Raw genomic sequence first — 22,236 nt, forward strand, 5'->3', positions numbered from 1 at the left:
CCCTAGAAGGAAGGATAGAAACAGAAACTCACCATTTGGCAAAAATTACAGTAATGAACACTGCAAAAAAGAATCACCAATGATGCTGAGATTAGTGGGTGAAAATACAATGAGAAACAGAGTATATGCACAGTCTCTGTACTTCCCCAGAAGATATTACTTAACTACAAAGGGGAAAATAATAACTTTATAACAGAGAAACCTGGCCACCACCTTACATCAAACGATCCAAGTTAAAACCGCCAGTAAAATGAGTCATAACATCATCGAAGACTTCCTGCTAAAATGCAGTGAGAAAACCAACACCTTGGCTGTGGTGCTCTTCCCCAAATGCATAAGCTCAATATAATCATGAAAAAAAAAAAAAAAACAGACAAACCCAAATTGGGGAACACGGTACAACCAGCCAGTGTTCTTCAAAAGGGTCAAGGTCATCAAAGACAAAGACAGCCTGAGGACTTGCCCCAGATTAGAGAAGGCAACAGGACACTGAGACCCATGGCGCTCTGATCTGGATCCTGGGCCAGAGAAGAGACAACTGTGAAATTTGATGACGTCTGTAGATTAGTTAATAGTATTGTATCAATGTTAAGTTCCTGGTTTCAATATCTGGACTATGTTTAAGTAAGATTTTAACATTTAGCGAAGCTGACTGAAGGGTACACAGGATTTCTGTGTACTATTTTTGCAACTTTTGATACATACTGAGAATAAAAAGAAATTCTCACATACCTAAGACTGACTATTCTGTAGCTGTAATAACAAATAACCACCAGAACGAGTTTTAAACCAGCCTGGTCAATAAACATCAGTCTTGTATAGCCACAGACCGGCCAGAAATCTGTTCATCTTTGTGCTGTCAGTGTCTGGTGCAGAAGCATCCAATAAATGTTCAATTAATAAATCAGCAAATTTGGAAGTCCATCCTGTTTTTTAAAGGGGTCACTTCCAAACTTGTCAGAATGTTCCTCTATTTACTCTTACTGCTTTAAATCTTCTAAAGAACTCTTGTTGAATTCAGTGTTATAATGAAAGACTAGCTTTTCAAATTAAGGTATACGCACACACGGAATGTCATTTCAAGATAACATAGAAAACTATCAAAATACAATCTAAAACTTCCTAAGCTATCATTAGTCATTTTCTTTTGTCATCTTTGAAAAGGGAAACCTTTCCTCTACATAAAAGACTTTTTTTTTTCCTGCAAAGGTCTGGAAAAAAAAAAAAAATCATCCCTTTGCAGAGCGAGGAGAGGAGCTGCTCAACAGCCGTGAGCAGGAGAATGTGAACCACATCTGATAACGATGAAAAGGACTTTCTTTTTCACTTGCTCTGCAGAAGCCCCACAATTCTCTCTCAAATGCCAAGAGAGCCTCCTCTCAGACCTGGCTCTCAAAGCCCTGAATCCTACACCAAAAGGACTGGGCCATTTAGTATCTGATTAACCTGCTCAGAAGTCAGACCAGTCCATGTAGGTGATTCCAGATAACCAAAATTTAGTTATCAAAATTTAAATAGAATTTAATTATCTAGGTGCAAACCTTTAAAGTTTAAGTCTGTTTGGTAGAAATCTCTCAAAACTGCACGATACCTTTTGCTACACTATAAACTAGGTATGGTGCTGTAATTCAAACTTTTTTGGCTGACTCAAGATCCTAGCAAACACCATCTACCTAACCGAGATCTCCCAGGACCCCAGGGACAGATGAGCAAGTGCCTGGTCCCTGAAAGACTGGGAAGGAAGCAGGGCCCGTGCACGCAGCGCAGTGGCCTCGGGCTCTGCCTCAGGACCCGAGGATTCCACACAAGTCCCTGAGGGCCCTTAAGAGGACGGGAGGGGGCAGGGTGCTCTCCTCACAGAGGCTCTAGACAGCGCATCTCCCCCCATCCTTTATTTACATGTTCAATATTGTCTTACCCATCTGATGTGTTCCCAACAATATTCTTAGGTTTATTTTTCTTTTTACTTTGTAAAAGTATATCATGCTGTATGTCATCTCCTGGGACTTTTTGTTTTTTAACTGAGGTAAAATTCACATAAAAAGTAACCCTTTTAGGGAATTCCCTGGCGGTCCAGTGGTCAGGACTCCACGCTCTCACTGCCAGAGCCCGGGTTCAATCCCTGCTTGGGGAACTAAGATCCTGCAAGCCGCGTGGCGCACCACCCCACCCCGCGAAGGTAACCACTTTGATGCGTGCAGCTCAATGGCATTGCTATTCAGTGCATTCACACAGGTATCCTGGGACTGCCTTTTGTCACACGATGGTATTTGTCTAAGATTTATCCACACTGTTGCAAGTCCTGATCATTCATTTTGACTAGTGTAACATTCCACTGCGAATATTCTGCAACTGACTTAACCATCACTGGTTATTCTACAAACGTTCTTGGGTCTCTAGCCTAGTAGAGAAATGCAAGAGTCTCTCGAGGACAGAACTTGAAGTGGAACAGCAGGATAGAAGGGCATGTCATGAGGATGCTATGCCATTTTCCCAAATTTTTTTTTACCAATTTACATTCTCCCCAGCAGGGCAGGCAAGATCCTGTCAGATCCATAACCTCTCCTGCTATTAATTCTGTCAGACAACTTACTTTTTGCCAACCAGACAGTGTAAGATGGAATCTAATGGCCTAGATTCGTACTTCCCTGAGCACTGAGAAAGACGATAGTGTCTTCCTGTGATTACTAGTCAAACTTGTCTTCTCTTTTATGAAAATAGCTCAAGTCTCATGCCAATTTGAGACTTCATATTGATCAGTAGAATGTCTTCTCATATTGATCAGTAGAATATCTTCTCCTAGTTGCAACTTGTTTCTGCACTTTTTTTTTTTTTTGGCCGTACCTCACAGCTTGTGGGATCTTAGTTCCCTGACCAGGGACTGAACCCGCGCCCTCAGTAGTGAAAGCACAGAGTCCTAACCACCAGACCGCCAGGGAACTACCATTTCTGCAGTTTTGAAGAAACATCTTTTGATAAACAGAATGTTTTCACCTCATTAAAGTCAAATTTATTATTCTCCTCTTTCAGAGTGAATGTTTTTGGAGTATTAAGAAAACCTTCCTACTCTAGAGCCAAAGACACATTCAACTATATTTTCCATTAAGCTTTCTCTCTTTTTTTTAAAAACTTAATCCATCTCAGATGGATTTCTGTGTATTGTTCAAGGTAGGATCTAATTTTGTTGTTATTCTTCCTACGAGGATAGCCATTTATCAAATCAGCCCTTCCTTTCCCCAATGACACGTCATGACATCTCTGTAAGGCCATCCTGCCTGAGACAGTTACGACCAAATGTGTGTGCTGCAGCTGCTTATCGAGGTCTTAGAAGAACTAAGACTCTATTAAACAAGTTTAGATCTCAGGTTTATTTAACAATATGAAGAGATATTATAGCAGATACTGCAAAAAAGAAAAATCTATGTTCAAAAACCCCACAGGAATGGAAACTAATATCCAATTATTCTGATGAATCTGGGCACTTTCATTTGAATATTAACATCCTACTTCTCAAAACTCAAGCCAGAGCTGCAGTTACCCTCACATGTCCACCCATGGACTGAGGAGGTCTCAATGTTCTGCTTCTTGTAGTCACATACCTAACACAGGAATAAAGAAAGAGCTGGTGCATGGACCCAGTTTCTACTCTGCCACCCATTTAAGCTGTGTGACCACGGGCAGGTTATGAAGCCTCTCAGGCAATGTCTGACACACAGCAAGAAGCGTGTTAATATGAAGACTGTTACTAACGTAAACTAGTCCTGTTCAGTTCCTAGTTGATAATTTCATTATCACTGATTCAACTTCCACTTAAAATATTTTGTACTGGGTGCCTACTATATACCTGGCACGTCCAGAACCGAGCAGTGAAGACAACGGAGTCCCGAGGGACAGAGACTGTACCAGGCGGGCAGTGGGCTCTGTAGACAGAAAGGCTGGAAAAGGCCCTGGGGAAGAGGTGACAGTGGAGCACCTGCCCTAACGAAGGGAGGTCCAAGCCAGGCCGGAAGTGGCAGACGAGTACACACGGCAGCTGAGCAGCAAGTTCAGAAGCACCAGGAACAATCTGCTTGGTTTGTTCAAGAGCCAGTAAGAGCGCCAGTGTGGCCAAGGCCAAGCAAGCGGAAAGTCGGAAAAGATAAAGGCAGAAAGAGAGGTGAGATGAAGGGCTACTGTATTCAACAAGCAAGAAGGCTGGCAACAGAGAAGAGACCATCAAATGAGACCCTACCCTGAGTATCTAAGAAAACAGAAAACTAAGATTTCAAAGGGACCAGAGTCGCTCAAATGGAGGAAGGGGAGGAGCAGCAGACGGAGACGAGGACCCAGAAGTAAAATCACAAACTCAAGAGTGGGCTCCAGGGGTGACGGGGGGCTCCCGGGGTGACGGGGGGCTCCAGGGGTGACGGGGGCTCCCGGGGTGACGGGGGGCTCCCGGGGTGACGGGGGCTCCCGGGGTGACGGGGGGCTCCAAGGGTGACGGGGGGGCTCCCAGGCTGACAGGGGTCTCCAGGGGTGACAGGGGGCTCCCAGGCTGACGGGGGGCTCCCGGGGTGACGGGGGGCTCCAGGGGTGACGGGGGGCTCCCGGGGTGACGGGGGGGCTCCCGGGGTGATGGGGGTCTCCAGGGGTGACAGGGGGCTCCCAGGCTGACGGGGGGCTCCCGGGGTGATGGGGGGCTCCAGGGGTGACGGGGGGCTCCCGGGGTGACGGGGGCTCCCGGGGTGACGGGGGGCTCCCGGGGTGGCGGGGGGGGCTCCCAGGCTGACAGGGGTCTCCAGGGGTGACAGGGGGCTCCCGGGGTGACGGGGGGCTCCAGGGGTGACGGGGGCTCCCGGGGTGACGGGGGGCTCCCGGGGTGACGGGGGGGCTCCCAGGCTGACAGGGGTCTCCAGGGGTGACAGGGGGCTCCCAGGCTGACGGGGGGCTCCCGGGGTGATGGGGGCTCCAGGGGTGATGGGGGCTCCCGGGGTGACGGGGGGCTCCCGGGAGTTTCTGAGCAGGGACGACCTACACATTTCCTCGGATGTTTACAGTTTAAAAGATTTGTTAGCAAATTCGGTGAGCTCTACCTTAAACATATCTCGGTACAGCTGCTTCTCATTCCTTCAAGTACTACTCCCCACAGCCATCGTCTTCTGTGACTTTTTCCTGGGTTACTGCAATAACCTGTCCATTGGTTTCCTGCATTTATCCAATAAAGAGTGAATTTAATGCCAAAGGCAGGTCTAAGGTGGGCAGAAAGAGGAAGAGAGGTCACTGGAGCAGCCCCAAACGTCAAGGCTAAGCAGGAGAAGACAGACCATGATGGTCAGTAAAAGAGGAGGAAAACCTTCACCAGAAGAGTCTGGTATACAAGAGGCTAAATGAAGGAAGTACACTCAGTATCCACAGGGGAATTGTTCCAGGATCCCCCGCAGACACCCAAATCCTCATATGCTCATGTAAACTGGCACAGCCTGCGTATGTAAGAGGCACACACCCTCTTGTATACTTGAAAGCATCGCTAGATTACTTATAATAGTACCTTATACAATGTAAGTGTTATGTAAATAGATGCTGGCACAGCAAATTCAAGTTTTGCTTTTTGGAACTTTCTGGAAGTCCCCCCCCCCCCCAGAATTTTGTATCGGCGGTTGGTTGAATCCACGGCTGCGGAACCAGGGAACCTGCGGATGCTGAGGGCCAGCTGTATTTAGACAGGAGGAAGTGACTGCGGCCGTGAGCTACTGCAGAGAGTGGACTGGACGGCGAAGGGACAGACCCCATCAAAGCCAGGCCCTCAGCAGGCTGGGCCTTTTCCTTTGAACCATAAATTATTATTATTTTTTTAAATAAATTTATTTATTATTTTATTTATTGTTTCTGGCTGCGTTGGGTCTTTCTTGCTGCGCGTGGGCTTTTCTCTGGTTGCAGCGAGCGGGGGCTACTCTTCGTTGCGGTGCACGGGCTTCTCCTTGTGGTGGCTTCTCTTGTTGTGAAGCACAGGCTCCATGTGTGCAGGCTCAGCAGTTGTGGCATGTGGGATCAGTAGTTGTGGCTCGCGGGCTCTAGAGCACAGGCTCAGTAGTTGCAGCACACGGGCTTAGCTGCTCCGTGGCATGTGGGATCTTTCCGGACCAGGGCTCGAACCCGTGTCCCCTGCACTGGCAGGCGGATTCTGAACCACTGCGCCACCAGGGAAGCCCGAACCGTAAATTATGTAGAGATGTGTTTTTAAATTGCTCAATATACTGTTGCGTGCAGGATCCTATAGTTCTACATTAGAAAAAATAGTTAGATACATAATTTTAAAACTAGTGTTTACTTACTATTGTTTGCGCTCTTCCTTTTAATTATTAGGAGAGGTAAGTTTTATTCCTTTAATACTAGTTCTGCTTTATACATTTTGAGGAATGTCTAGGAATTTATAAGTTTAAGAGTTATATCTATTTCTATACTTATTAAATTCCTGGTGAAATGAGCCTTTTATTGTTAGGTAGTTGCCCTCTACATCCATAATAATTCTTGTTTGCCTGAAAATTTTTTGCACAGGATACTAATAGCATAATACTCATCTTTTTTTTTTCCTGGTTATTATTTGTCTGGTATACTTGTACTCATGTTTTATGTGAGAGTTATTCAAATTGAAAATCAGGACTCATTAGTAGGTAGGAAAATTCTTTTTACTATTTATTAATTTACTTTACTTAAGTAGAACAAAACAGAATGACATTGAAGAGAAAACCCTTAGACTTATTGTAAATAATAAGGCTGAGTATGTTTTGTGAAATATGTAGGTCCGTTATTTACAAATAGCTCTGAGATACACAAACAGGTATACGTGCACTAAATCTCAAGGCAAAACACATTTCTTCCTGTAAGTCGAAGAAAAATGTTTGAACATCACTGTTTTAGATACAGCCTATAAATAGCAGAGAGCTAGAATTTACTTTTTAATCACACTCTAATACCCTCTGACCATTCACCGTTGGTATACCTGCATCTTATTTGTGATTTCTATTTACCCTGTTTCCCGTGCCTTTTCTCTATCTCTTTCCTTCTTTTTTGATCCCTACATTTCTCTAATATCTACTTACCCAACTACGGTTTAAGTTATATTTCTAATGTTTGAGCTGTTACCCTCATATTTAGCTGATATCTGTTCTTGAGGGAATTTAACTGCGCAAACAAATACAGGCTGCCAGTTATATTTTCCCACCACTTTGAACGTATAATCCCCCCATTGTCTTGGCATCGATCATGCTGTAAGAAGTCTCAATTTTTCTCTGCTTGCTTTTAACATCCTCTCTTTTTCTTTTGTACAACACTATTTTACTATAATTTGTCGAAGTATGCGTTTAGTTTTATTCGCCCTGTTTGAGATTTTTTGTTAATCCTGCATTTAAGGATGCACATCACTCACTGATTCTAGAAAGTTCTCAGCTATTTTCTCTTCAGATTATTTCCTCTTCCTCGTTCTTCTTATTCTCTTCTTCAGAATTCCTGTTAGAAAAGGGCTGACCTTCTCATTCTCCATGTTACATAAACCTGCTTTCATAATTTCCATCTGTTCATCTCTGTGCTACGTTTTGGGCAAATTTTCTCAGATCCACCTTCTTGTTTACTAAGTTTTCATCTATGTCTAATCTGCTGCTTTATCTATCCAATGATTTCCAGAACTTCTGTTTTGTTCTTTCTCAAATCTGCTTGGTTACTTAACAGCCTCCTGTTCCCCACTGACACTTTAGAACAATCTGCATTAACCCTCACACTCTGGACGATACCATGCATGTATCAATGGTATCTCTGATCACATTTTCTTCTCTCATCGCCTCTACCGACGATCCATGCACCTTCACTCATCTTCTAAGCCTAGCTACACTCTCAGAGTTTTGAAGATCACATTATTCCCATTGAGACAGGCATGTTGATTTTAAAAACCCATACTGTGAAGTCAGATAGCTAAATCCAAATCAAAACTGTGTCACAAACTATCTATGTGAATGCAGCTTAAATCAATTTTGTTGTGCCTCTGTTTTCATCTGTAAGATAAGGATAACAAGTCTTTACCTCCTAGGGTTTGGGTAAATGAAATATACAGTTTACAAATTACAAATAAATAAATCATAAATAGCACACAGCTGGCACAGTGCCTGGCTCTTAACAGCCACTCGATGATGACAATATATCAATGTCATCATCTTCATCAGTATTAGCAGTAGCATCTTCATCACCCTTCATTTGAAGAGGGTCAGCCAAATCTTCCTTACTTTTGAGGATCCAAGCTCCACTAAAAAAAAACAGCCTACTCAATTTTACTTGAAATTAGGTCAAATAAGTTGGCTTAAAAGAACAAAAGCAAAGCTTGTATACACAGGGATCTACATTCAACACTTCACTGAGCACGAAAACTATTGCTATAATGAAGGCTGCCTCTGACACGTCTGCATGAATTCAGAAGGTAATGAAGTTGTGCTGATTAAAAACACCTAGAGGTATTTTCAAGTAACCTTTAGATATTCTTAGGTTTTAACCACTTGTTTAATTAATTGACCAAATAGACAGAAGTCAAATCTTTGCTAGCCAGTGATGAAAAGCAACCAAACTATATTCTCACGGACTATTTTGTTAGCTCGGTTTCAGCTATTCGCTAAATTTGAAAATACGACTATATTTCTTTGATAAACCGTAATTGGGTCAAGATTTTATTCAACTAAAGATTTACTCACCTAAACATGTTTGTTTTTCTTTTTAATCTTTCTAATCTTCTCAACTTAGATCCTTGAACTGAAAGTTACTGACATTTGAATGCTCTCTTCACTCTACAACGATCTTTACTTCCGCAGCATTATCTATAAAAACGGGAACCAGTGTGGAAGAACCCCGTTCTATAAGTTATACTTATCTCAAACGTGTTTTTAGATGTATAATTTCCTACAAACATCTTGGTTTACTTAAACGTGAAAAAAATTATTAGGAGAGAACCAGGAAAAGGACAATTTATAGGGAGTTCTTTTAACTGACCTTGAATGGTTTTAGTTTCATTAAGGTCAGTATGACTCACTAAGAGATTACTTCCTAATTTCAATGTTATGTGTGAACATCCAAGAGACGCTGACTGTCTTCGGTGGGCTGTGGATTACTGTACTGGGCACAATAAAGCGAGCTCTGCAGCCCATTAATAAGGTAATTGGGTGTGGTCTCCTCCAGGCACAGGGAGCCCTGCTGCACGAAAGGGTGCCAGCAGAACAGGAAGTAAAAGGACTAGGGCTTGAGTCCTCCTCAGAGCAGAGGCTGGACAGAGCAGCACAGACAAGAGAAGTGGGAGGAGCGACAGGTCATCACAAAAGCATGAGATCAGTCAGACGCCTCAGCAAGTCCAGGTCAGCGGTGCCCCAAGACAGACTACACAGGAGTGCAGAAGAGATCACTAGTTAATAATTACCAGCCAACTCTATTTATACAGGAGTCCCAATGACAATCAGTGTGAAAATTAAGCATAGATAATCATCCTCTTGTGCATGTCTCTAATATGCAAAACAAATCAAGTTCGAGTCACCCCAAAGTAGGTTTGTAATCTTACTTCCACTCCTCTGGTGGGTGTGCAAGTTCATACTTCTCCCTCACATTGGAGACACCCATATCCAAATGGAGCCAGTGAACCTCCTCTGACCGCAGGTGACTGAGGCGAAATCCATAGCAGGCCACGTGCTTTACTTTGTGACTGTCCACTATCTTCTGAATGATGCCCTAAAACATACCCCCCACAAAAACGACTGTTATAAACAAAAAACTGCATGCTAAAAATTAATGCAATGTTCATTTCTTTTAGTTAATTATCAGAAATCTTTGGTAAAAGAATATCAATTTAAATAAATCACTTAATTTTACTTAGAAATCTTTTTTCACAAAAAGTATTTTTATGAGCAAAGAAAAGTTTTTTAAAAACCACAAAAAGAGGCACTTCCCCTTTCTTTATTGATTTCTGCAGCTCCACCTCTGCGTCACCCCAACTCATCAGAGCACACGGCCACACCTCAGGTGGCTTCCTAAGAATGAGACCTGTGGAAGGTTATATACTTTCTGAACCAACGATATTGTTGAGAACAGGCTGCAACCCTAATATCATTTTTAAAAAACACACATTTAGGAACATATAATTAAGGCCATGTTTCTGATAGTACTGATGACATATGAAAAGATACTTAAAGTTAGGCCTAGCCACCTGCTCTTTGCTCTCTATAAGTTAACATGCAGCAATTCACAATAGCCCCCAACCTAACTTTTCTAACACGTGTGCCCCATGAGTTCAGAGGAGATGAAGGTGACCTTTGAAGGAGGGCATCAGGGAAGGCTCCCTAGAGAAGGCGTTTACCCTGGGGCTGTGGAAAAGAAAGTGTTATTAGAACTGATTCTTGCCCTGTGCCCACAGAGATGTGTAAGTCAGGCGTCTACGTTTGTAAATGGGTAGCACACGTGGAAGACACCTTGGGAATACGATGGAGACCATCTGCCACCCTTAACGTGAGCGGGTGCTAATCACCATCCATTGCAATCTTCTCAATATTTTAGGACATTAATAAGGTTTCTTTTTAATGATTCTGAGATTAACATGAAAATGTCTATCACGGAAAATCAGAACTATCTACTAGAGAAAAACATCATTGGTTTTTAAAGACTAGCAATTAACTGAAGCTAACACATAACTTACAATGTAAGACACATCTTAAAAGTTCTGCACACACTAGTATTTACTATGGCACAATGCTGTTGATAACACAATTAAGGATGTCCCCAGCACTACCCATAAGAACAGATAAATAATAACATGTACCATATTCAAAAACTGTCAAGGACCCAGCAAGTCCACACCACGGGCGGGACGTGTGCCGCACTCCTGTTACCTGCACATGCCGACCACCCTTCCTGACTCCTCAATCCCCAGGACAAGGCTGTGCATCGAGCCCAGGAGAGCGGCAGAGGAAGGATGGAGGGAGGGAGCAAACGTGGCACCAGAGAGAAAGCATGAAAAAGAACCCGGCTGGAAGAGCTGACAACAGCTTCAGGAAGATGAACTCTTACTGGGACAGGAGGCATGTCTGCAGCCTACAGAACTTGGGGACGGGGTGGGGTGGTGGTGGTGGTGGTGGTGGATTGGGGTGGTATCTGGAATGAGCATAAAACGTTTTTTCTGGCTTCTGGATTCAAGGCCTGAATTTCTGACAGGGCCGCCGTGAGTGACAGTGCAGGCTGAACACCACCCAAGGGCATCCTGCCAGGGGACGGTGGGAGCCCAGATCCAGCCCCAAGCTCGCCTGCAAATCTTGTGCTCTGGGGTGCGGGATCTGCCTACAGGAAGGGCCATCTTTTCTGCTAATTCTCTGAAAGGCGACTTGTGCAGCTTTCTCCTTGCCAACATCCAAATCCCTGAGCTGCAAAGGACAGGCGCTGGCGCCTCTTTCAAACTCCCACAAAAGCACCTTTGTCTCTCGCCCCCCGCTCTGCCAGCTCACTCCCGAGAGCACACAGGCTCTAGTTACCCTGCTCATCTCCCCTTGATTCCGATTCCACATCACCCCCAGATCTTTGTGTCTTGGTCTGTCTACCCCTCCATGCCCAGATGTAGAGTGTAAGGCAGGGCACAACCATTCCTTATACTTGTATTTGCCATCAACACCCCAGGAGAAACCCCATCTTCGCTGGGTGCCTGCCCTGATGACCCCTCGCACAGCACAGGTGACCCTCATGTCCTCTGACTCACGGGCACACACAGGAGCCCACCTGCAGAGAAGCAGTATCAATTAGAGGGGCTTAGTCCAAAAACATGGTGATGATTAGGGGGAAGGCAGGTTCCTAGCCTTGAAGTCTTGCGGAATAGACAGAATTTTAGTCAGTTCACTTGATCGCACTGCCAGAAGACACTGGAATAATTTCAAGTCTGGGTTTGCGTAACCAGAGTCCCCAAACTGTAGGACCTGGTACCTAAACCAGGTTGCAATTTCACTCTCCACTAAACAATTAAGCAGTAAACACAGGCATTCCCTTTTATTTCACTTCTTGCTTTTCCATGATGCTTCCATACTGAGTTCCGTCCCAGTCTCATTCTCTAATACTCTCATAAATGCCACTTTGGACTTAGTCTGGATAGCAGCCAAGGTTATGAGTGGACGAGGTGCTTAAATATTTGATGCTAAATGTACATAAGTACTCAGTAAAAAGTACTGATAATTTTGAGAACCAACTATTTGGTTCTGAATAACTGAACAAATAACTTTGAGAACTAAATTTTTAGTGAGAAATGCAAACTCAACGCTACCATATGGAAACATTACCACTTCCATATAACACACACACACACACACATTAGTATATGTGTATATTATTTCCGGAATATGTACATTTAGAAAAGGGACTGTCTCTAGGGAGCTAAGAGGACATGGGTTCATAATATGCCACTGATGGTATCCAAATTAAACTTAAATTTCTCCTCCTGGCTTTAAAGGTTCATGACAATCTAGTCCTACAATACACAAAGCAACACTTAGCTACTCTGAAAACTCCTTTTATTCATTTATATCACAGCCCAGGCCTTAGAAATTACACTTTTCCTGATTAAATTCTCATGTTAGATATTCACAGTAAAGGACTCTTCTCAAACTTGGAAATAAAAGAAGCCAGTGTCTGCATCGTGCTTGTATTTCATCAGGAACATAGCAATTCAGCCATTTTACTACTGGGGGATAGTTATTTTCTTTTTTGTTTCCTTGTTTTGGGGGAAAGGGAGGTGGGAACGCAAGTAATCCTGCCAAGAGCATCCTTCTAGCTGTCGTCATACATACGTACAGGCACTGCTTAGAAACAGACGTGCTGGGTCAAGAGCTACTTAAAATATGACATTTTGGTAAGTACATCCAAACTGTGCACCAACAAAACTATACCGATTACACTTGACACATAATGTGACAGACTGTTCCTCATCTCATACCAATAATGGATGAAATCCATCTTACAATGTTTATCAATGTGATGCACCAAACGGGGATGGGGTGGGGGCGGGGGCGGGGGCGGGGGTTGCTGTTATAATTTACGTTTCCCTGATTGCTGACTAGTGAGATGAGGCTGTAATTGTGTTTGTTTCTGAAAGTTCTTGCTATGACTTTGCTTGGTTCAACCTGGCCACTTATCTTTTAGACAGCGCTTTGAACAGAAGTGACCTTCTCCCGGGTGGAGAGCACTCGTACGGCCGCGTCCTTCACGTCCGTTCACTTGTGAATGTGCACCCCTCAACTGCTCAGCAGCCACCTAAAGGCCCGCTGCATGCCTGGTGCTAGCGACCCAATGACGATGAGATGCGATCGTGACCCTGACAAGTCTTAGAGCTGAGCAGGAAGAGGACGTGATAATGAATGCATGCAGGAGAGTAAGTCATCTGTGCGGAAGGTGAGGCAGGGGACAAGATGATAATGGACATTTCATATTGTTAGCTATCTCCTCACAGGCAGTTTGCAACATTTCTCCATTTATCACAAGAGGAGGTATCTGAGGTCACACGTATTGCTCTTAACACTGTTCACCTCTTCACTCCCTCCTAAGAATTGACTTGTCTCTTATCCTGTCCAGGGGTTCTTCTTCTCAGTGTGCTCTCTTTCAGATACTCTTTACATTTAGGAATCAATGGGTTCCCACCATTCTTCTCTGATCGCACCTGTAGAGGTAGGAGCCTAGCATCATTCAGTTACCAAAACAAGATGCGGAAATCCAGTCCTGCTCTCCCACAGCCAGGGCACCATCTCCTGCTCTTGGTTCAGCAGCAGACGAGGGGCCCACCTAACAGTCCTCAAGACAAAGCGTGCACTTCTGTCTCGACAATCTACAGTCACTCTTAGTTTCTCATTGCTACTGTAACAAATGACCACAAACTCAGGGGCTCAGAATAACACAAATGTGTGACTTGCCAGTTGTGTAGATCACAAGTCTGAAATGGGTATCACTGGGCTAAAACAAAGGCATCAGCAAGCGTGTGCTGCTTGCTGGAAGTTCAGGATGGGTAACAAGGAGCCAGGTCCTGTAGGTCCTTGGGGGCCACTGGGGGAATGAATGTGGCTTTTCTCTGAGAGAAATGGGGAGCTACTGGGGGTTTTAAGCAAATTACTGATTAGAAGACCAGCATGTTAGAGAAACAGGTCCAGGAAGCAGAACGTAAAAGTGGGTGACCGGTAAGATGGAAGGTCACAGGGCAAGACGGGGAGAGGAATGGGATAGGGGCTCCTGAAGGACTTGAATATTCACTCCAAATACAGAGGAAGGCATTGGAAGGTTCCGAGTGGAGGAGTGATGTTCTCTGGCTCTCATGTTAACAGGACCGTTCTGGCTGCTGGGTTGTGATGTCAGTTAGGAGACCACGTGGCTCCGAGAAAGGTGTGCAGCTGAGGTCCTAGGAGGTGGGGGATTCCAGGTACACTCTGAGGACAACGTGGACAGGATTAGCTAATGCATTGGATGCACGGTATAAGCAAAAGGAGTAAAAGATGATGCCAAGGGCCCTACTTAACTAAAAGAAGGGGAGACCCTTCCTCTGAAGCGCTGATGGTTCTTTTGGAGAAAGAAAGGCAAAGACAGAGAAGAGAGGGACAGATGCAGCTGGGCGGCATTAGGTCTTAAACTGAAAATGAAACAAGTCAGAACGGGGTACAGTTGTGGACTAGGCAAGAGCGTGGGATGAAACCACGGCCACGGCTTTAAGAGCCTCTGAAGACGTTTGAGGCCAGCAAGGGAGCCAGCCTCTCGCACCCCACTACAGTGCTTCCCTCTGGGTCCACACTTCTTCATGCTCTATGATGTCATCTAGCTGTGTTTTCAAAGAGAGCCTATGGTATGAACTTCCTACCTCCTTATTTCTCTACAGATACCTTCACTGCATGTTTTTATGATTGATACTGTACTTGGTATAGACTCCAGAGGTACAAGCTGTTCCCCAGAGCCTCTGAGGACACAGCTCCAACGTTATCCTGCATCTGGCATCGCAGATTAAAGTCTGATGTAAATGTTCTTTTCCCTGAGTAGGAGACTTCTCTGGTAGAATCTGGATCTCCTCTATACCTTATTATTCTGAAGTGTCACTACAATGTTTCTAGATGACAAATCTTATTCAGTATTGTCCACCATGGGTTAATCTTGGCTCTTCTGCACTGACCCCACACTTATCTCCAGAGCTGCCTGAAGCATGATACTGACACTCAGCTATGGCCAAGATCAGTGAGGTTTGAGACCATGGGCTACTGATTTGGGGGCAGGACACCACTAGCCCGCACCACTGTTCAGTAATTATAACTGGATTTCCAACTTGCACCTGATTTTGGTGGCACTTGGGCAGTTACACAGGGCAAGGCTGGCTACGGAGATGGAACGTGCCTCTGTGCCCATCTCACAGATCCCACCACAAGGAGGCCTTAGCCCTCCTCACACCTGGGTGCTGCACACGTGGCCGGTGATGGCTGGGAGCACCCAAGGCCACGAGGCCTATGCCTGAGGTGTCCAAAGCCCTTCAATGAGTACCGTGTTCCTACTGCTGCTGTATATACTCTACCTATTCCCAGTGGAGTTCTGTGACTCCTTTCAGCATCCTCTATACAATTAATGTATAATTAGCACAGATATGTAATAGGAGTGAAATCTATTAAAGCATGAGAAATAAAACCTCTGTAATGAATTATAACAAGAATCCAGATTTTTCCTGGTGAAAATAAACCTTTCAACTCCTCCAAAGGTTTGGTTCTTCTGAGTCAAGCAGTCTCTCAGATAATTACTTTCTATAGAGCACAGCTGTCCAGCAGAAATATAATGCAAGCTACATATGCTGTTTTAAAATTTCTAGCGGTCACTTTAAAAAAGTGTAAAAAGAAACAGGTGAATTCAATTTTAATGATATATTTTCTTTAACCTAGCGTGCCAAAAACAAAATTATAACAAATTACTGATGAGATTTTACATTCTTTTTCATACTAAATCTCTGAAATCCAGTTGTATTTTTACACTTACAAAACATCAATTCAGACTAGCTACATTCAAGTATTCAGCAGCTGCACACAGCTACCACATCGGGCAGTGCAGCCACAGAGTCTGAGACTCAATCTAATTATTCATCAACTCTGGATAAAAATAAGCTACCTCCTTTCAGAAAATGGTTGATTTTTAGATCCATCCATTAATTAACTTACATGAAAATACTGCATTTTCAAATGTTACAGCAGTAGAAGGAAGTGGGTTATGAATAATACCCACCTGCCATCACAGTGACCCAGCACTATGTTGATTTCATGCTACTCCAGGAGAGGGCTGGGTTCAAGCAATGCCAATAGAGGTTTCTCTGCCTCATGTTGAAAACTCAATCATCAGCTGCTAAGACTTGCTAAATTCCAGACATTTATCAATTACTGTGAAATAAAACAACTTGCTCTTTGGCCACACAGATTTGCTCGTGTTGATCTTCATAAAAGTTTAACAAATACGTTCTCATAACTTATGTATTTGTATCTGGTTTAAATTTTTCTTCACAATATGAATGTTCTGATGTCTGGTAAGATTTTAACATTGGCTAAAGGCGGACACGTGTCAGTGATCACTGGTTCTCTTCGTGGTATGATTCCTCTCATGTGCAGCACCTATGATACTAAAACCATGGCACATCTGTCACGGAGTCCTTCCCAGGTGAATTTCTGATATAATAAATTCTGAACATTTGCTAATTCTTGTCAAATTCATAATCTTTGAAAGGCTCCCCTCCTGCACAAATGCTCTGAAGTTTATTAAGGCCGATGCGATGGTTTAAAGAATTTCCTCTCTCATTGTATCCGAAATTTATAAAAACTAGAACATACCCTAACAGCCTTCCCATAAACGTTACCTTACAAGGTTTCTCTCCAGTGACTGTTTATAAGGTTAAATATAAAACAGAACTATAGAAAAACTAGAAAAAGCCAGCAAGCTTCATGGAAAGCTTGTAAAAAGAGACTACTAGGGCTTCCCTGGTGGCGCAGTGGTTGAGAGTCCGCCTGCCGATGCAGGGGACCCGGGTTCGCGTCTCGGTCCGGAAGATCCCACATGCCGCGGAGCGGCTGGGCCCGTGAGCCATGGCCGCTAAGCCTGCGCGTTCGGAGCCTCTGCTCCGCAACGGGAGAGGCCACAACAGTGAGAAGCCCGCGTACCGCAAAAAAAAAAAAAAAAAAAAGAGACTACTATATTTTAAGTATAACACATGAAGAGATACTAACACATGTTTCAATTCTGAGTGAATGATTCTCCTTTTAATAATTAGTCCGTTTGAATAGTCAGTATCACAAGAGGTAACAGAATATTATATATAATGCATATGTAATATGTAGCCTTAAATCTAAATTCTACCAGTCCCTTTACTGTACTTAAAAACAGTTAAGGCAAATAAGTCAAAGAGTACAAATTACTTTGTTTCTTTATTACTGAAAGCAGGGGAGATACATCTGATGGTCCTACTCGCTGGACACTTGTCCTCCTTAAAGATGAATAGGGACTAAGTGAAAGAGCAGGAAGGAGGAGGGGTTTCTTCAACACTTGATCAAAGTAAACATCCTGAAAATTTACATTTTGAACTCAGGTTTCTGAGATCACGGTGCTCACTCCTCACTCTCAGCAACCTCTGCCTACACTGTGCTCCCCTCACAATTCTTTACCGCCCACTCTCATCAGCACCCAGAGGAAAGTGTGTCCAGCCGCCTCTCACAGTCACACGCAGTGACATCCCTGTTGGCCCTCGTCATCTGCAACAACCCGGGAAGCACTGCCTGCACCGCACTGCAATTAAGGCCATGGGCATCTCACCCACAACAGACTGGAAGCTGTATGACCAGGACCTTTAATATCCCCAGAACCTTGCCAAGTGTCTGGTATATAGAAGATATACATATATTTTTTTTAAGAATCTATCCTACCTGGAGTCATGAAAATACCTTCAAAATTACACTTTCTAGAAAATAATTTATTTCAACAGTATTAGAGGCTATTTTAATTCCTTTGTTTCCTTGTATATGTCAAAGAATTTTTTTAAAAACAGGAGAGAAAAACAAGTCAATGGCCTTATATGAATAATATGATGCAGTTACTATTTTTCTAAGAAATTTTACATAAATTAAAACTCTGGTGCGTCACATATTAACTCAATAAGTACTATAGAGAAAAGTTAACATCTCTGAAATATGGGAATAAAAATTATTACTCTGCCTTTTTTTTGTATGTGCCATTACCATTTAACCTACATATACACTGAGGATGTGTCCTAGGAAAATGTACTTACCCTGACGTCAGTAGCGTCTCCATGCCTGATAATACTGGCCCAAGTGGTTGGCTCACTGTTGCTTTCAAAATAATGAAAGACCTTCAACACTCGCTCCATGGCCCCAGGGGAACGTTCCACACCAGTACCCAGGTGAGTCTTGGCACTTGAATTCGGTGTGTGATTCAAGTTTGGGTCAAGGTAGGCAGCTGCCATTATTTGGCTAGATGCTAGGTATCTGTCATATTCTGTAAAAGGAAAAAGAAATTTCTCAGTGTACAATATTTGAAAGCTACTGATTAAAATGTGTTTTGCTGATACTGACATAACAACACTGTTCTTTATTCTCTCCCTATTTTGTTACATGCAGAAGTTGAGCCTGAAGAGAACTGGGACCTAATCTACCAAGATCATCACTGTATTCCATCCCCCACCCCCTGCCACCCCCAGACCCAGAGCAGTACCTGATTCACAGTAGAATAATAAATATGGTTAAACAAACTATTAAAAGGCCAGGAACCCTATCTCAGCTCCATCAAAAGTCACTGTGTTGGGGCTTCCCTGGTGGCACAGCGGTTGAGAGTCCGCCTGCCGATGCAGGGGACACGGGTTCGTGCCCCAGTCCAGGAAGATCCCACATGCCGCGGAGCAGCTGGGCCCGTGAGCCATGGCCGCTGGGCCTGCGCATCCGGAGCCTGTGCTCCGCAATGGAGGCCCGCGTACCGCACACAAAAAAAAAAAAAAAAAAAAAAAAAAAATCACTGTGTTATCTATAAACAACATACCACCACCCTCCTTTTAAATCACAGCCTTTAAATTTGTGAGAAAATCTCACTGGAGAGCCAAATATGTTAATTTTGCTGCCTACTTTTGAAAACTTTTATGTGAAATACAAGTTCTTTCTTCATACACTGAAAATTCAGTCACAACTGAAAACAAAACAAAACCAAAAAACACACATGACTAAGTTTTTTAAAGTGTGATAGGGGACTCCCCTGGTGGCTCTGTGGTTAAGAATCCGCCTGCCAATGCAGGGGACACAGGTTCGACCCTTGGTCCAGGAAGATCCCACATGCCACGGAGCAACTAGGCCCATGCGCCACAACTACTGAGCCTGCGCTCTAGAGCCCGCAAGCCACAACTACTGAGCCCGCGAGCCACAACTACTGAAGCCCGTGCGCCTAGAGCCCGTGCTCCACAACAAGAGAAGCCACCGCAAGGAGAAGCCCGTGCACTGCAATGAAGAGTAGCCCCGCTTGCCGCAATCAGAGAAAGCCCACACGCAGCAACAAAGACCCAACGCAGCCAAAAACGAATAGATGAATAAATTTATTTAAAATAAATAAATAAAGTGTGATAGGAGGACGTCCATTTGAATGTGAGGGAATAGCTCGGGCAAGACCACAACTCCCACTGAGAAAACTCAGAGAAGCCGGATTAGAAAACAACCCAGATGTGTGGAGCCCAAGACAGCAGGAGGTGACAGAGATGGAGAAGGAACAGGTCCTCAACAGCCGCCTTTCCCTAAAGGGCGTTTGCCAATTCTGGGCATTCAAGACCCTGAAGAGCTAAGGAAAAGACACTAACACACACACACACACACACACACACACACACACACACACACACACACACACACACACACACACACACACGGTGCTATTTGTCCTTTGACGACAGCCACCAGTCCTGAAACCAAGCCTAGTGGGCACCTCCGAAAGCAGAGGGAAGTTGAAGACACACAGAGGAGACAAGGGGCACAGCTGATTATATACACTCTCCTACCTTTCGGCAGCATACAGATGATCTGAACAGCATGATGAATAAACGATCTAACTGACATATAACATACTACACCCAACAGCAACTCATCTTTGCAGGTGAAATAGTTACTAAAATTGACCACGTGCTAGGTGAAAGCACAAGATCCAATAAATATCAAAGGACTAAAATTCCTGAGAGTATATATGCTCTGTGTTGTGTCTAGCATTAAGGTGGACACCAACAAAAAGGTAACTAGCGGGGCTTCCCTGGTGGCTCAGTGGTTGAGAGCCCGCCTGCCGATGCAGGGGACACGGGTTCGTGCCCCGGTCCGGGAAGATCCCACATGCCGCAGAGCAACTGGGCCCGTGAGCCATGGCCGCTGAGCCTGCGCGTCCGGAGCCTGTGCTCTGCAACGGGAGAGGCCACGGCAGTGAGAGGCCCGCGTACCGCAGGAAAAAAAAAACAAAAAAAGGTAACTAGCGAATTCCCAACTGTCTGGAAATTAAGCAATGTATTTCAAGTAACTTATTAGCCAAACAAGGAACTCAAACCCTCAAAGGGTTTCTAGGGCGCTGAAAATACTCCGTATGTCACTATAATGATGGATATGAGTCCTTATACGTTTGTCCAAACCCACAGAATGTACAACGCCAAGAGTGAACCGCCATGGGAATGACGGACTTTGGGTGATCACGATGTGTCATTACAGGCTCATCAACTGTAACGCATGTTCCGCTCTGGTGGGGATGCTGACAATGGGGAGACTGTGCATGTACCAGAGCAGGAGGCACGTGGGAAACCTCTGTACCTTCCCCTAAATTTTGCTCTGAACTTAGAACTGCTTTAGGAAAAATAAAGTCTTAATTTTAAAAAAGCAATCAATGTAATTCACCATATTTTCAGAAAGGAGAACCAGAGTTATCTTAATATATGCAGAAAAAGCAACTGATAAAGTTTACCAAACACTCACTCATAATAAAAACTCTGAGCAAGACAGAAATAGGAAAATACTTCCTTAATCTAATGAAAGTATCTACATTAAACTTAAATTAATACTGCTGGAAAAGAGTCCCTCCCCCCCGTCCCGCCCCCCAAGACTGGGCTAAGTCAAGAATGCCCAGCATCACCATCCCTAACTTGACAGTGTTCCAGAAGTCTTAGCCAGGTTCCACAGGCAAAAAAGGGAGGTAAAAACACAGGGTATGAAGGAAAGAATAAAACCATCATTACTACATGACTATGTATAAGGAAAATTTGTAAGCATCTATAGATAAACTAATGGAATTAATAAATGAATTTAGCAAGGTTGCTGGATCATAACAAAATCAGCTGTACTTCTGATATCTTAGTTATCTCTTTCGCTCTTCAAATGAGACGATGAGGATGAATAAATATATTATCAATTGCTTCCTGAAAAGAAACACCACTCCTCCGGAGTGGTCAGAAGAAATGATATACTAGTGATGAAGTGACGGAAAATCACTACAGTTGACCCTTTAACAACACCCGTTTGAACTGCCCAGGTCCACTTATATGCACATATTTTTTCAACAGTAAATAAACACTACAGTACCACACCATCCCTGGCTGGCTGAATCCCCAGCAGCGGAACCGCAGATACAGGGGAACCCTTACACAGGGGGCTGACCGCAAGTTATACGCAGATTTTCGACTGCGCGGAGGGCTGGCACCCTGGGGCCCACGCTGCTCAAGGGTCAGCAGGACACATAATAGTGAGCGTGTCAAGGGAGGAGCTAAACCAGAAACAACACACAATCTGGATATACCTCTGTGACTAAGCATCAATGGCAAAATCCTTCATAAATCTTCAAAAAGTAGCCCTAAACATTCTTTAAAAGATAAACCATTGCTGTAATGTCACCAGAGCGAAGCAGTTTTCCTAAAACAGAATGTGTCAAAATCCGATCTGTGCTATAAATTCTCAAACTGGCAACATCTCCACCAGCGAGCCTTCCTTGACCCTTCTGGACAGTTTCGTGTGTGTGTGTCAGTTAACCACCACCCACTCCCCTGGTGGTGGCGTTCCAAGTCTGTCTTTATGATGGGCTTGCAGATTCTGAGAGCCTGGCATCTGGGTCACAAAACCATGGATTAGTCAGTTTGTGGGATGGTGTCCACTACGGAATGAAAAGTCCCAAGCGTTGCTCTCTGCTACATTGACTATT

The 22,236-nt window shown here is 44.0% G+C and overlaps 1 protein-coding gene across 5 annotated transcripts in view; it reads right to left on the minus strand.

The window, feature by feature from the left end:
* The window catches only part of PTK2 (protein tyrosine kinase 2), a 251,843-nt gene that overhangs the window by 148,779 nt on the left and 80,828 nt on the right, over window positions 1-22,236 (minus strand). For 4 of the 5 annotated variants that reach the window (XM_082858781.1, XM_082858780.1, XM_082858779.1 and 1 more), the window contains 2 exons: window positions 18,308-18,534; window positions 9,566-9,732 (listed from right to left, as the gene is read on the minus strand). In XM_082858781.1, coding sequence (XP_082714907.1) covers window positions 9,566-9,732; window positions 18,308-18,502 — 362 coding nt within the window. In that variant the 5' untranslated portion in view covers window positions 18,503-18,534. Of the gene's footprint in view, window positions 1-9,565; window positions 9,733-18,307; window positions 18,535-22,236 lie in introns of those variants that run through there. The other variant, XM_082858782.1, reaches the window with a different exon arrangement.

Source organism: Leucopleurus acutus (assembly GCF_964270905.1).
Source record: "Leucopleurus acutus genome assembly, chromosome: 17".
Classification (NCBI taxonomy): domain Eukaryota; kingdom Metazoa; phylum Chordata; class Mammalia; order Artiodactyla; family Delphinidae; genus Leucopleurus; species Leucopleurus acutus.